Here is a 13,745-nt window from a genome sequence, read left to right on the forward strand (position 1 = left end):
AGCATCAACATATGTCTGTTCGTGGAACGCTGTTGAGATCAAACAGTACTATCACGTCAAAGGATTGGACATGTGGAATTTATCATTTTGGGTAAAGTATGAAAATCTCCAGTCATGTTGTAATCTTTATGAACAATAGCCACGAACAGGGAAAATATACAAATAAAATTGTGTTCACTCCCTTCTTTATTCGATTGCTCGATTGCTGTTTTATGCCGATCTCAATATTCGAAGTAATGGCGAACAGTTGTCAAGTCAAACTTCATAGAAGCTAAACCAATTCTCTACCTGGTCAAATTAAAGAAAGAAAAATTAAAGACAGAAATTAGCTGAAAAGCTAAACAGAGATGGAATTAGGGGATGTGCCATGCAAATAAGATGAACTAATTGCTTGCTAACTCCCATTTATCCGGCTAAATACAGAAAGCAAAGTCGCCACCACTGAAAAGTTAAAAAAAAAAAAATTAACAGATTACACAGAAGCATGTTGTGTCTAATGCATCTGTCGCCCATGTATCTGGTGTATGGTGTACTCCGCATGGCGTTCCAGTGAGACAGCACTATATATGCCGACCTAAGGTCTGGTCAGCTACAAGTACTATCCCAGTACCGACGATATTAAACTTCAGTAGCAAAAAAAAAAACAGAATTCTGGCGAGCTGAGCCTACTAGTACGATATTCAAATACACATGCCATGCATACAGATGTGGCTTGTCTATTATATGTGCTCTACACTCAAGTGCTTAAGTGACGTAAGTGTCCACCTCGAACGCCAGGGGCCATGTTCAGAGTTTAATGCTATTAGTATTGGTATTTCCCAGTCCATCTTGATAAGAGCGAAATAATGTAGAAATGCGTTCTTTAACCCGAAAGAATCACACAAACAAGCAATAACATGTCCATAGCCTTTCAACACAGGCGACACAATTCGCTGCTTCGCTGAATATAGCTGCCTGTGGAAAATACATATATTGCTGCAAACAGTTTACCTCTTTGAATGTCTCTGGAATTTCTAGTCCTTCCTTTCATTATTGTGACAGTTTACATGCTGTTTCAATCCGAATGTCAGCGAGATACTAGATTAGTACGCAGGGTTGTCAAAAACTGTTATTCTGGTTTATTTCTAGGTAAATATTTTGCGTTTTTTGGCAAAAGAGTCTGGAATGCTGCTGGCAGATATCAACTGCACCAGTTCAACCCATGTCTATTTCCTTGAAATAAATTATCTCGCTTGATATTAAGTGAAACAATCACTAAAATACGATATGTAAATAACGCAAGTCTTGTGTTCTAGTTGCAATAGGGATCAATGGGTAAATGGTTCTTGGCCTCGTAAAACCCTCAGCCGGAACAATATCCAGAACTGTTCAAGGTCCCATTGGACATTTATGTTCATGGAATAGTTACGCTCATTGTTCAAGGCAATGGAAAATCACTCGATCATCGTTTTAATAGTTTATAACAATGGCTTCTTCATTTCGAATGTTCCAGCCAATGAAGTATTCTGTGTTCATGACAATAGATCATTTGTTCTCATTTTTCATGCCCATGTAATACTTATTTTCACTGACATATAAGAGTGGATTATTTCTTACGTGAAACATTTCACTTCCTCTAGGCTGTACGCCAGTTAAATGTACTTTCCCAATTCTGTCGAAGCTAAAAAGTACACCCAGTCTCTTTGCACGTAATCTTTCTGCTCCAGTATATTTAATTAGCCTGACGCAATAATTTGAGAGAGTATTTTTTACTAAACAGGTCCTCATTTTGACTGACCTATAGTGATCTAAAAACACTAAAGTTGTAGTGCATCAACAGATAAAACACAGATCGACAGACTGACAGACTGACTCATAAACTCACCAACAGACTCACCGACTGACTTATCGACTGATTGACCTGCTGTCTGACAGACAGGCTGACAGGCTGACAGACTGGCCGACAGGTCTACAGACTGACCAGCAGGCTGACCAACTAACTGACTGACCGTCCGACTGATCGACAGATTAACAGACCGGCAGACTGACCGGCCGACAGACTGACCGACAGGACGACCGACATACACAGACGCTTACTCGCAGCAAAAAAAGTACGAAAGATTTACAAAGCTTTGCGAAAATAGGGTCAGGCAAGGCGCACACCACCTGAAGTCATGTGAATAACTGCCTACTCCATACCTGAGGTTAGGCAAGGTGTACACGACCTGAAGTCATGTGAATTACTGCCTACTCCATACGTGAGGTCAGGCAAGGCGCACACCACCTGAAGTCATGTGAATAACTGCCTACTCCATACCTGAGGTTAGGCAAGGTGTACACGACCTGAAGGCATGTGAATAACTGCCTACTCCATACGTGAGGTCAGGCAAGGCGCACACCACCTGAAGTCATGTGAATAACTGCCTATTCCATACGTGAGGTCAGGCAAGGTGTACACGACCTGAAGGCATGTGAATAACTGCCTACTCCATACGTGAGGTCAGGCAAGGCGCACACCACCAGAAGTCATGTGAATAACTGCCTATTCCATACGTGAGGTCAGGCAAGGTGCACACGACCTGAAGTCATGTGAATAACTGCCTACGGTTCACACTGAAGGTCATCTCTGTTTGGCTACCATGAACAATACAAATGAACATAAACATGTAAGGGGCACAAGGCCTAAAATCAAATCATGTGAATAACTGCCTACGGTTCACACTGAAGGTCATCTCTGTTGGCTACCACGAACAATACAAATGAACATAAACATGTAAGGGGCACAAGGCCTAAAATCAAATCATGTGAATAACTGCCTACGGTTCACACTGAAGGTCATCTCTGTTGGCTACCACGAACAATTCAAATGAACATAAACATGTAAAGGGCACAAGACCTAAAATCAAATCATGTGAATAGCTGCCTACGGTTCACACTGTAGCCTAGGATTAGAGGCTGTCATTTCCTTGACCATTTTGTTGACCAGCTTCAAGCTTACGAAATGACGTTAGGAAGGCCTACATGTATATCTACTGAAGAATATTTACATTGTTTATATCACGAACATGCATATTCACTCGCTCAACCGACAGAGTGAGTGAGTGAATGAGTGAGTGAGTGAATGCTTGGTGTTTAACATCGTACTTAACAATTTTTCAGTCATATGACGACGACGGAATCCTTAGAGTGTATAAAATGTGCCTCCTTGTTGCAGAACGGATTTCCACCGTTCTTTTATCTAGTACTGCTTCACTGAGACGACTTACCGAAGGCAAGTAAGCCCGAGTCATTATACTGATACGGGTCAACCAGTCGTTGCACTATCCCCTTAATGTTGAACGCCAAGCAAGGAAGTTAACTTTCTCACTTTTAAGGTCTTAGGTGTACCCGACCTAGGACTGACCCTAGATCTACCGCCTCCGAAACGGACGCTCTAGCAACTGTGCTAATGGGGCTGGCCTCAACCGGCAGATGCTGCGTAATTTTCAATGGTTTTCCACATGCGTGGTGATGTGGACCTTCACTCATTAGGCACTACTCATAACACTGAGCAACTTATCTTGGAACACAGCTGTTGGTTTGTACCTACGCACGGGCATTTACTAGTCGACTGGCATGCGTGTACTATCAGATAAATGTGTATCTTACCACTTACCATTGACCACCACGTGCTGTTTCCAGCTGTCCAATCAGCAGGGAAACTTGCCGATTTCGCTGTAAGCGCGTGCCATGGTCCGCAGCAAATGTTTTTACCACAGTCGTTCTATTTCTGACTACTGCTGTAGACCTATGATTGCCCCGAGAAACAAACCAGAGTCGGACTACTGAAGTCTCAGACAGATTATGACCGGGAAAGGCTTCCGCGACAGCAGCTGTTGAGCTGCTGCCAGTCCAGCAAAACTCTCACGAAAAATAGGTCGCCCACACATGTATGGTAGAAAATAGGCCGTCAGCCGTAGTTTCGTATTTCACTGTACTGCAGTCTCTGTTGACGCGTCTATTATAGGAAATATCCTGTCAAGAAAACATGGGGGATTTTATATCCACTTCTTCTCATTACTCAGGCTTCAATGAAGACACCGTAAAAATCTGAATGTTTTTCGATCAAAAAAAAAAACACATTAGTTTTCGTTACGTATAAAGCATTATGTCTTTGTCTTTAAATATATTTTCTCGCCACGATATGGCTGAAATGTCACCAATGTGGCGTTAAGCGATAATCATTCATTCATTACCATGACTCTTTTATATGTATATAGCTATGCCGGAGGAGTTTTCTGTGTAGTTATCGTAACATCATCATATTTAAATACATTTATAAGACATGCAGTTGTACATATTTTTCAAAACAATTCCTTAATATTCCATTGTGATTGCTCACATGCTTGTGACTGGATCTGCACTTTTGACTTGCTAGAATATACGCGATATCTTTGAACTTTGAAATCTAGAGGTATGTTTTCGCAAGATGGATCTGAAAGATTTCACTTCTGTCACCATTATGTGCATCATTCGCAATCCTCATTGTTAATTTCTTCCTTTCTGAGGCGTTAAAGCGATGATTTAGATGGGTGTAAGATGGGTGTAAAGGTGTAACAGTGTCTTGTTTCTCCAGAGAAATTTGCACATATTTTACATAGACCTTTGATAGAAAGTGGTTGTTTATATGAGAGTTTTACCATGGTTTTCATGCAGAGTTGTTCTTTCTTTAACTTCGTGATTGTTCCGACCAACTATTATCAGTTTTAAGTACAGGTCGTTTAAGGTGGCACAAGATTGAAACACAGCGCTCAGTATACCGTATTCATCGAATAATACAACTGTGAATGAGTTCCTCTAAAGTGTCTGGGGCCCTCCGTGGCTCAGTTTGTTAGCGCGCTCGCGCAGAGTAATGACCCAGGAGCCTCTCACCAACGCGGTTGCTGTGAGTTCAAGCCCAGCTCATGCTGGCTTCCACGCCGGCCGTAAGTTGTTTATTTATTTGATTGGTGTTTTACGCCGTACTCAAGAGTATTTCACTTATACGATGGCGGCCAGCATTATGGTGGGAGGAAAGTGGGCAGAGCCCGTCGAAAACCCACGACCATCAGCAGGTTGTTCGCAGGCCTTCCCACTTACGGCCATGAAAGGAAGCCAGCGTGAGATAGACTTGAACTCACAGAGGGTCGTGGGTTTCCCGTCCCGCAGCTCCGATTCAAATCTCACAACTTTCCTGGGCTTTTACCTCGTGAACCACAGTTTGACGTACATGTAATAATTTGTTTGAGGTTTAGGTTTCCATAACGGTGTCGGGCAATAAGTTTTATCACGAAGCGTGAGGGGTTTTGGCGATGGTTGAATTCCGAAACTGATTGGTTGTTAACACGGTGACGACGCACGGGATAGTCTTCCGTGAACAGCTCAACCAGAATCTGTCAGAGTTCATTGTTATGTTTATTTTTCATCGCCGGTGGCACTACTCGTTACAGAGAACCGCTTCCCAGTAACTACTCAAGTTTCGCGAACTAAGAGGCAAAGGGGTGAAGGGACGGTTGTGTTCTCTATAATTAGAAGCCAATACAACTGGTCTTGGAAGGCTATGCCCATCAAAAACTGAAGTCTAAACTTCTGACGCCTTGGAACCTGTTGCTGATATATCAAAGAGAAGCGATAGCCGGTTAGTAATCAGCCGCACGACCAGCGCCACCATTACGAAATGATAGCTGCCAGCGATATGGCGTTTGTCCGTTAACACTCCACCGGCTAAAGGCTCCTCATAGATTGGGCAAAGCGATTACAGCCTTCACGATCTGTTGAATCAATATTGGATACCACGCGGCACCGGTTATGCCCAGATGGTGAAAGGTCGGCTTCGGAAATTAGATTCTTCAAACAGTCTTAAAATGTACTTTGGCGTTGGCCATCTTCAGCTTTTGTTGCGGTCTGTAGATCGTATAATTTGAGCCAACGAAGACACGCGCATGTCCGTTTGCTGAGTCCGTTGGAAGTTGGGATACCTTTCGATGTGGTGGATGTTCGAGTAGTGCTACAGCAACTACGGTGTAACCCTCGAAGACTTGACTGATGTCTCCTTGTGCTCTGGATTGCCCAAAGGATATTCTCTTCTTCCAAAGAACTCAGCAAACATACAAAGACCAACTTTGGCAAAACTTTTGAGAATTCTTTAGACAACAGGACTCAAAGGGCGCAATCTTTTCCATATATCGGCTACAAAGGATAGTTTGCATCTTTTCCAAACTCAAGTTTGTAGCCGAAGTGTGAATTGGCGCAAATTCATTTGGAGAAAGAAAGAAAAATAACTTCTGCCTTTCTTACGTTGTATACCTGAGATATTGTACCACAGACTGGAGAGAGCATCAGATAAATTCTTGAAGCGTCACTCATTTCTAATGTTCCTACCCGGCCATCTTGATGCCAAACAGATTTTCATATTCGGATAACACCAAAGAGTGGATTATTTCGCGTGTACGGTGCTGATTCATGAACCAGAAATTCGGGCTTTACTGTATCTACCAAGAGACAACCATAACTCAAAGCATAACAAAATAACCAGATGTACCGTGGAATTTAAAGAAATTGTAACGGATTTCCGTTTACCAGGACTTTTATCCGTATACCAGGCGTCGTGCAAAGAACCAAGCATCATGATCAGTACATTATTTGGGAGGTACGTATTTCATCTACAAGTAGTTTGCTTGAAAAGGGATAACTTCGTGCCAGATGTATTCTTATTGGAAACTTCTTAAATATCTAGTAACAGTTGTTTGATCAAAAATACCATCATTGGAAGTTTATAAGATCAACCCGAAAGAAAAAGCAAATTCTCTGTATTATTAAAGCCGTTATCAAGATAGATCTGTAAAGGCTAGGTCAACACCTGTTTTTGTTATGCATATTTCATCTACAAGTAGTTTGTTCGAAAAGGGATAACTTCGTGTCAGATGTATTTACACTGAAAACTTCTTGAATGTCTGGTAACTGTTGTTTGATCAAAAATTACCATCATCGGAAGGTAAAGGGATCTATCTGAAAGAAAAAATCAAATCTCTGTATTGTTAAAGCCGTTATCAAGATACATGTTTGAATGCTAGGTCAACACCTGTTTTTGTTACGCGTATTTCATCTACAAGTGGTTTGTTCGAAAAGGGATAACTTCGTGTCATATGTATTCACGCTGAAAACTTTTTGAATGCCTAGTAACTTTTATTTGATCAAAAATTACCATCATCGGAAGGTAAAGGGATCCATCTGAAAGAAAAAAACTCAAATCTCTGTATTGTTAAAGCCGTTATCAAGATACATGTTTGAATGCTAGGTCAACACCTGTTTTTGTTACGCATATTTCATCTACAAGTGGTTTATTTGAAAAGGGATAACCCACCAATAAAAATCTTAAGGGATCTATTTGATCTATCTGAAAGGAAAAAATCAAATCTCTGTATTGTTAAAGCCATTATCAAGATACATCTATCCTTAAAGACGAGGTCAGCACCTGTCTTTGTTGAGCTGATAAAGCAGTGTCAACAGTTGCCAGTAGTAAGTTTAGTTCATAACAAACTTAGGTTATTTTAAGTGGTTACTTGGCTCAGAACATGTAGTTAACTTGAAGAATCTAATTGGAGATGTCAAAGAAAGGACCGAAAAATTGTAAACTTCGACTATACTATATCTATCGTCCTGACGTAAACTTACCGCATGCCACAGGAATCCAAGCTACGGGTCAGAGTTTTCTCGATTTTCGTAGACAAAAGAGAATGGCCTACATTATGCTTATGTCCTCACAACCATTTATCCCGAGGTGATGAAAGCTTAGCGGTGGTGGACGCTAGGCACATGGCCAGTGGTTAGTTGTGGAACAGTGACTCGTGGCAATCCAGGCGGAAACCTATCCCTGCAGCTCCACTGTTATTGACAGTTGTTTATATAAAAACGACCTTGATATTAGAACAATGGCCACGAAAGCCATGGCTAGAGATGAGAGACACTTTCAACCTTGCCTGACACATTGTAGTTTTGGTTGTGAATGAAACAGCCTACACTTAACACGTTTTTGTAATAAACACAGCTTTGCATATTAGTACTGTTGATGTGTATGACACCCTTTGATAAACGTTTTGCCCTTTCCATCTTGGGGGGCCTCTCTGGCTCAGTTGGTTAGCGTGCTAGCACAGCGTAATAACCCCCAAAGTTTTCCCCCCGGCACTGCTCGGTTTCCTCCCACCATAATGCTGACCGCCGCGTATGAGTGAAATATTGAGTACGGCGTGAAACATCAATCAAATATATCAAAGAAATAAATTTTACATCTTGTCTTCAGTTCAAGTTGGGAGCTATATGTCGTGTTGCCCCGAATTTATATAAAGTATAATGATAGAACCATGACCACCGGAACATTATATATAGGCCTATGTAGTTAGCAGTAGCTTGCCAAGGTCCGGATAAACGCCTCACCCACAACATGAGTATATGGGGGAAAGGCAAGAACATACTGGACAGATGAGATCTTCATTACAACCATGCCTGTCTCTGGTGGAGAAAATAGCCTACAAAGTCTATGTCTTGAGAGACACAAAGTGCCTGTTGTGTGATGTTCTAATCAGTTCAACGGCTGTTCATCTCGTCAGCAGACAAATGGCCTCTGTAACTTTAAAGTAACTTTTGTATTGCGTGACATCATTTGAAACGGATTTCAAAACGAGCAATGAAACTCATTTAAATCTTAGAACAAAATGATTTAGATCTAAATTATTTGTACAAGAGCAGGAAAGTGGGAGTCGGAATCCAGTCTAGTTTTGGCATATCATATGTCCCGGTTGTCCGAATGGCATTGGTACAGTATACCAACATTTTTATAAATGTAATGCGCTTGTACTATAATACTAGTACTATAATGTGGGCAGAAGGTTGTGTGTTTGTGTTATTCCACGTTCAAGTATGTGAATAAAGCTGAACTTAACACAAAACGTGTAAACTTAAAGGTTTGTTACATGTACATGTCTGAACAGACAGGGATTCCCCATGACGCGTGATAACACAAACACGTGTAAGGGCTTGTTAACACACGCAAATGTGTTAAGAGACATGGATGCCCTAACATGGAAACTATTACAAAGACGTGTAAACTAAAGGGCTTGTAACACGGAGATGTGTTAACAGACACGGATTCCCTATAAGAAAACTAACACAAAGACGTGTGAACTGAAGAGTTTGTTACACGGAAATGTGTCAACACACGGATTCCCATAAGAAAACGAACACAAAGAAGTGTAAACTGAAGGGTTTGTATCACGGAAAGGTGTTAACACAACATGTCCTCATTATGAAGCATGTAATTCAATTCCATTTGAAATGGTTATTATAACACAGAGCAAATGTTCGTACAAAGACACTGCACTGGTGATCTTTCCACATGAGCGTATTTATGCTTTTGTAAACAATGAAAGATGTTTTTGTAGAGTTTTAACTCGCTATAACAGACAGAGAATCGACGCTAATGTGTTGAGTGATTGGAAGTATCCATAAAGTTTCGTAATAATTTAAAATGTAAAACTATTGCACACATCTGCACACAAATATTATCACTTTTTACTTCTGCTATGCTGTGTACTAGTTGGTACAATCCAAATGAGCCTTCATCGACCATAACGTTATCTTTTGAAGACGATTTTAGATGACCTTATTACGGATTAGACCTACGTGACAATTTTAGTTTCTGTATATTTAATATTTAACATTAATAGATTCTATAACCCGTTAAGCGAATATGTGTCTAAAACGACAACTTGCTTTAAATTCAATACATTGGCTATGATTCTACCAAAATTTTTCGTTAGGATAGAAGTTTTAATTGGGCACTTGTACCATTCAGCAACACTGTGTGGTTTGGTTTATTTTTCGAAAGCCAGATCTAATCCCAAAACTATGTACTTGAGGGTTCATCAACCCATCCATCCCACAAGTTAACAAGTGGAACAGTACTTGTATTTTACAAGCTTTAGAACTTAACTCTGCCTTGACAGCTTTTTTTTCTATTCCATCTATCGATACGTTTTGCTTTGGCTAGCAAAGGAACAAGAGAGAAACCACAATCTGACCTCCATCCGTTTTCGCACCTGCACCGTTAAATTATGTGTTGGCCTCTCGAACTTGAAAGTGCTACACGAAATGCGATATCCTTCCTTCCAGGCTATTTTCCTCACGCCTTATCTATATCAGTAACTCGGCTAATCTTAATTATAAGCTGGCCATCTTGGTTAAGTTAGGAGCCCAAAGGAATCATAGAAACTTTACCTATCGTAGACAGGTGCTGCTGTGTTATGTATAAACTTTGGCATTCCTTTCACTTTACTGTATTTGTTATCTTTGTGTTGAATATTAGTGTATTTCCTTTATTAAGAACTGTAATGTACAGAACTTTCTCATCTCTGTCTCTTTCTTTCAGTTACATCACATACATCTTGTCCAACTAAACCGTACTACTAACTTAGCTTTCATTGCATAATTCTTCCCTCTACATGTACAGTTTATGATATCGGACTAGGTACCGGTACCCTAAGTCGTGAGTTCGAGCCTGACTCCCGACTCAAGACGTGTACCTGTTGATAAAATAGGTCAATGTGAAGTTATCTCTCATCGGAGCTATATTTTATTTCTGTTTGATTTACATTGCCATAACTTATACCTCGGGTGTACATAACAACAAGTCAATGATTATTTGATGTAAGCACGTGACGTGTAAAATCCTAAATTTTGATGAATGTTTCACGCAGTTGCACGAATATTTTCAGTTGTACATACATGAAGGCGGCACGGTTCATGAGTTGAGGTAAGCTCACTAATATATGTGTCAAGCCCGCATTTGTATTCCAGCCGTCAGCCAAAATGAACGTTCCGATTCAATAATCGCAAGACCAGTTCCCTAAACGACGTTTAACACAAACCACTAAAGAACTTAGAAAGTCTATAAAGTACGAAATTAAGACGGATTCGTGCAATCAACAGTTTTCAATGATGATGGGAAAACGCAGGGAATGTTCTAGCCTATTGAATTAAATCATTGTTTGCAAACCGTGTACCTTTGGTTGAATGATTTGGCGATAATCGATGTATTTATCTCTGCTGTGCTTTGATAGCAACGGTCCATACATCTAACGTAGCTATCTAATTCATCACGATGAATATACGTCCCCTAACCCCGATCGTTATGCGGAATTACACACAATCAGCCTTGGACTCTGAACGCTCTGGTCATATTCAAAGAATTATGCTCATTGCAGATTAACGGCGCTTGATGTTATGGATATGTCCATGTGCATGATCTAGATCCACAATTTCATTGTGACCCAAGGGCACTTGATGTAGTGGCAAGTACACGAGTCAATTAAAGTCGTATGTGTTGCAGTATTCGGTCGTCGGTTGTATGTCATTATGCTAAGCCCGCAGACCTAAACACTTGATAGAATAGACTTGAGCCACTAGATTTTGCAGTAATAACTTGTGACGTTGGTTGAAGTCATCATATAACACACAGGATCTAACGAATGCTACAAGGCGGGATAAGTACACGCTATATGTAGGACCCTTCAGTATATTACTGTCCACGTAAGGATAAATTACGATGTCAAAATTGAAACTACCTCTCTTGCTATAAAGTCGGACTGACGTGAAAACCACCTGGAGAGTATGTGGTTTCCTTTAAATCCAGCGTATATACACAGTCTTTGCTGTATGTGGGTTGTTTAAAGCTAACAAATGATCATTATACCATTTAGTGAATGAGAAAGATTGAGTCTGAGAAAGCCAATACACCACGTGCCAGGTACATAAATATGTTAATGCCTTAGTGTGGCTTAAATAGGAATCAACCAGCATCCTTTGCTATTGCCCTGAGAACCACCACGTCTCCTACAATGTCCATCAAAGCAAAAGGCGTGATTCAGCGTACTCGCTTTGTGGTCTACACCAGGTGTAAGAGTAGAGTTTTTGACGTTTGGCTCAACACCGATTCCGTGCTCTGTGTTTATTGATGTCTGCACTTGGGGAACGTATTAGATAAAAAGAACATGGCGAGTGGAAGGTGGGAAACCTTGACAGGTGCGTTGTTTTCACCTGTTTTAGTCCATGGACAAGGCTAAGAAAACAAACATCCTTTGATCAGTTGTGTTGTGTTTTCAACCATTGTCTTAGCAGTACTGAAACCTGAAAGCGTGCTGTGCTTTGCAATCTGATCCATTAGACTCTTACCTTGAGCACACACCCGTATTCATGCTGTACATGATTTAGCATCCTTAGCCATTGTGAAAAGTGTTTGCCAACTTTAGAGTGTTTTGGAATTGGAAATGCTCATATAATGTAACTAGTAAAAGGAAACCTCATCAAGAATTGTTATACCACACTAGAAAAACAGAGCGCAAAAATCGTAGGAAGTGAAGATGAAGGTAACTTATGCTGCATACAACATTGAGGCCTGGGGCCGGTTTCACGAAACTCTGTTGACGTTTCGAGCTCGCAACTACCATGACGACGTAAGGCCTACAGTACTGGTTACCGTGGTAGTTAAATGAACGTAACGTTAAGCTGTATACAACATTGAGGCCTGGGGCCGGTTTCACGAAACTCTGTTAACGTTTCGAGCTCGCAACTACCATGACGACGTAAGGCCTACAGTACTGGTTACCATGGTAGTTAAACGAACGTAACGTTAAGAGTGCTTCGTGAATCCGGGCTCTGTTGTCTATATCTGAGAGCAGTATTTTTCTGATATAGGCAAATAAGCAAAAGAGTAAATATAGTATGTATGCAGCACGCTACCAGTTATACGACAAGCTTGAAAATAACAATTTCTATGCCAATATTAACTTATGTTGTAGAACTGATTTATTTATTTATTTGATTGGTGATTTACGCTGCACTCAAGAATATTTCACTTATACGACGGCGCCCAGGGCTATGGTGGGAGGAAACGGGGCAGAGCCCGGAGGAAACCCACGACCATACGCAGGTTGCTGCAGACCTTCCTATGTATCGCCGGAGAGGAAACCAGCATGAGCTGGACTTAAACTCACAGCGACCGCATTGATGAAAGGCGTCTGGGTCATCGCGCAGCTAGCAGAATTAAGGTACGTGAACAAATATTTTGGACTCATAATACAGCACTGTACCATTTTAGTAACGATTTTTGACGTGCTCTGTGTCATATGATTTGATGCATTTCGCTGAAAATCGTATTAATACTTGAACTGTGACATTTAGTCCTATGTATGCTATATAAAAATGGTCAGAGCGGCATTTAATTTAGAGACGCAATAGAACATGTCGGCGTCGACATTTACATTTCTGTTCCCCATGTTAACGAATACTTAGACGACGACTTTCTCGTATGACACTGCCAATATGGGTTTGTAAGTCATTCGTGTGTTTTTGACAATACAACAGATCGACTGGTATAACGTGCTTTGTTTTTGCCGAGAGAGATTACTAAGCTCAACCCGTCCGCAGGCTATGTCCTAAACCAGGAATACCTCGGTCGTGCACCTGCAGCTAGGTTATTTAAACAGGATTGCTGGGTTCCTTGTAAATGACATAGTAGGCCTACTGTATGAACAGTTCAAGCAGTGCAAGAAATATTCTTTCAGTATGTTCAATTTCCGAGAAAACTATTTTTATCATTTGGGCCTTCATCGGCGCCAATCTGCCATAGACTACTGCTTAAACTATTATACGGAATATACCTTCGACGTTAGAGAGCTAGAGTAAACGTGACGTTA

General features: G+C 40.8%; 1 protein-coding gene across 4 annotated transcripts in view; it reads left to right on the forward strand.

Annotated features, from left to right (window-relative positions):
* LOC135464720 (innexin unc-9-like) overlaps positions 1-13,745 on the forward strand; it is a 96,664-nt gene that overhangs the window by 35,370 nt on the left and 47,549 nt on the right. Inside the window, exon 1 of one of the 4 annotated variants that reach the window (XM_064742233.1) lies at positions 11,737-11,797. The exons of the other annotated variants lie outside the window; for them this stretch is intronic. Coding sequence (XP_064598303.1) covers positions 11,754-11,797 — 44 coding nt within the window. The 5' untranslated portion in view covers positions 11,737-11,753. Of the gene's footprint in view, positions 1-11,736; positions 11,798-13,745 lie in introns of those variants that run through there. 4 annotated transcript variants of the gene reach the window in all.

This window comes from Liolophura sinensis, chromosome 4 (genome assembly GCF_032854445.1).
Source record: "Liolophura sinensis isolate JHLJ2023 chromosome 4, CUHK_Ljap_v2, whole genome shotgun sequence".
Taxonomy (NCBI): Eukaryota; Metazoa; Mollusca; class Polyplacophora; order Chitonida; family Chitonidae; genus Liolophura; species Liolophura sinensis.